The sequence below is a fragment of the Egretta garzetta genome, unplaced genomic scaffold, assembly GCF_000687185.1.
Source record: "Egretta garzetta isolate BGI_Z169 unplaced genomic scaffold, ASM68718v1 scaffold343, whole genome shotgun sequence".
In the NCBI taxonomy this organism is placed as follows: Eukaryota; Metazoa; Chordata; class Aves; order Pelecaniformes; family Ardeidae; genus Egretta; species Egretta garzetta.
In genome coordinates this window covers 1,102,903-1,103,286 of record NW_009259038.1, presented here as the reverse complement: position 1 = coordinate 1,103,286, position 384 = coordinate 1,102,903, and the positions used below count along the sequence as shown (strand labels likewise).

Genomic DNA, 384 nt, shown 5'->3' with positions numbered 1-384 from the left:
TGCCGCAGGGGACTGCGTGAAGCAGACTGTCCGTGACCATGGCGTCCGGGGGCTGTACCGGGGGCTCAGCTCGCTGGTGTACGGCTCCATCCCCAAGGCTGCTGTCAGGTAGGTGTCCCCCATGGCACGGGGGGGAAAGGAGGGGACCCCGGGTGGCAGCAAATGGCAGGGGGTGGGTTTGGCCTCCATCTCCCCAGTGGCGCTTTGCCAAAGCCGGGTGCTTTTGCAGCCTGGGAGGGCCCTCTTGCGGGGTTGCTGCTGGGGACAGACCCAGACAGGGGGGTGCAGCCCCCCAGCCGGGTGCCCGGGGGTTGGCATGGCGGCTCCTCCGCAGGTTTGGGATGTTCGAGTTCCTCAGCAACCAGATGAGAGACGAGCAGAGGC

At 67.4% G+C, this 384-nt stretch overlaps 1 protein-coding gene across 1 annotated transcript in view; it reads left to right on the top strand.

Annotated features, from left to right (window-relative positions):
- Positions 1-384, top strand: part of SLC25A1 (solute carrier family 25 member 1) — a 7,246-nt gene that overhangs the window by 5,177 nt on the left and 1,685 nt on the right. The window contains exons 2-3 of the mRNA XM_035890479.1: positions 9-108; positions 335-382. Of these exons, the coding sequence (XP_035746372.1) occupies positions 9-108; positions 335-382 (148 nt within the window). The remainder of the gene's footprint in view (positions 1-8; positions 109-334; positions 383-384) is intronic.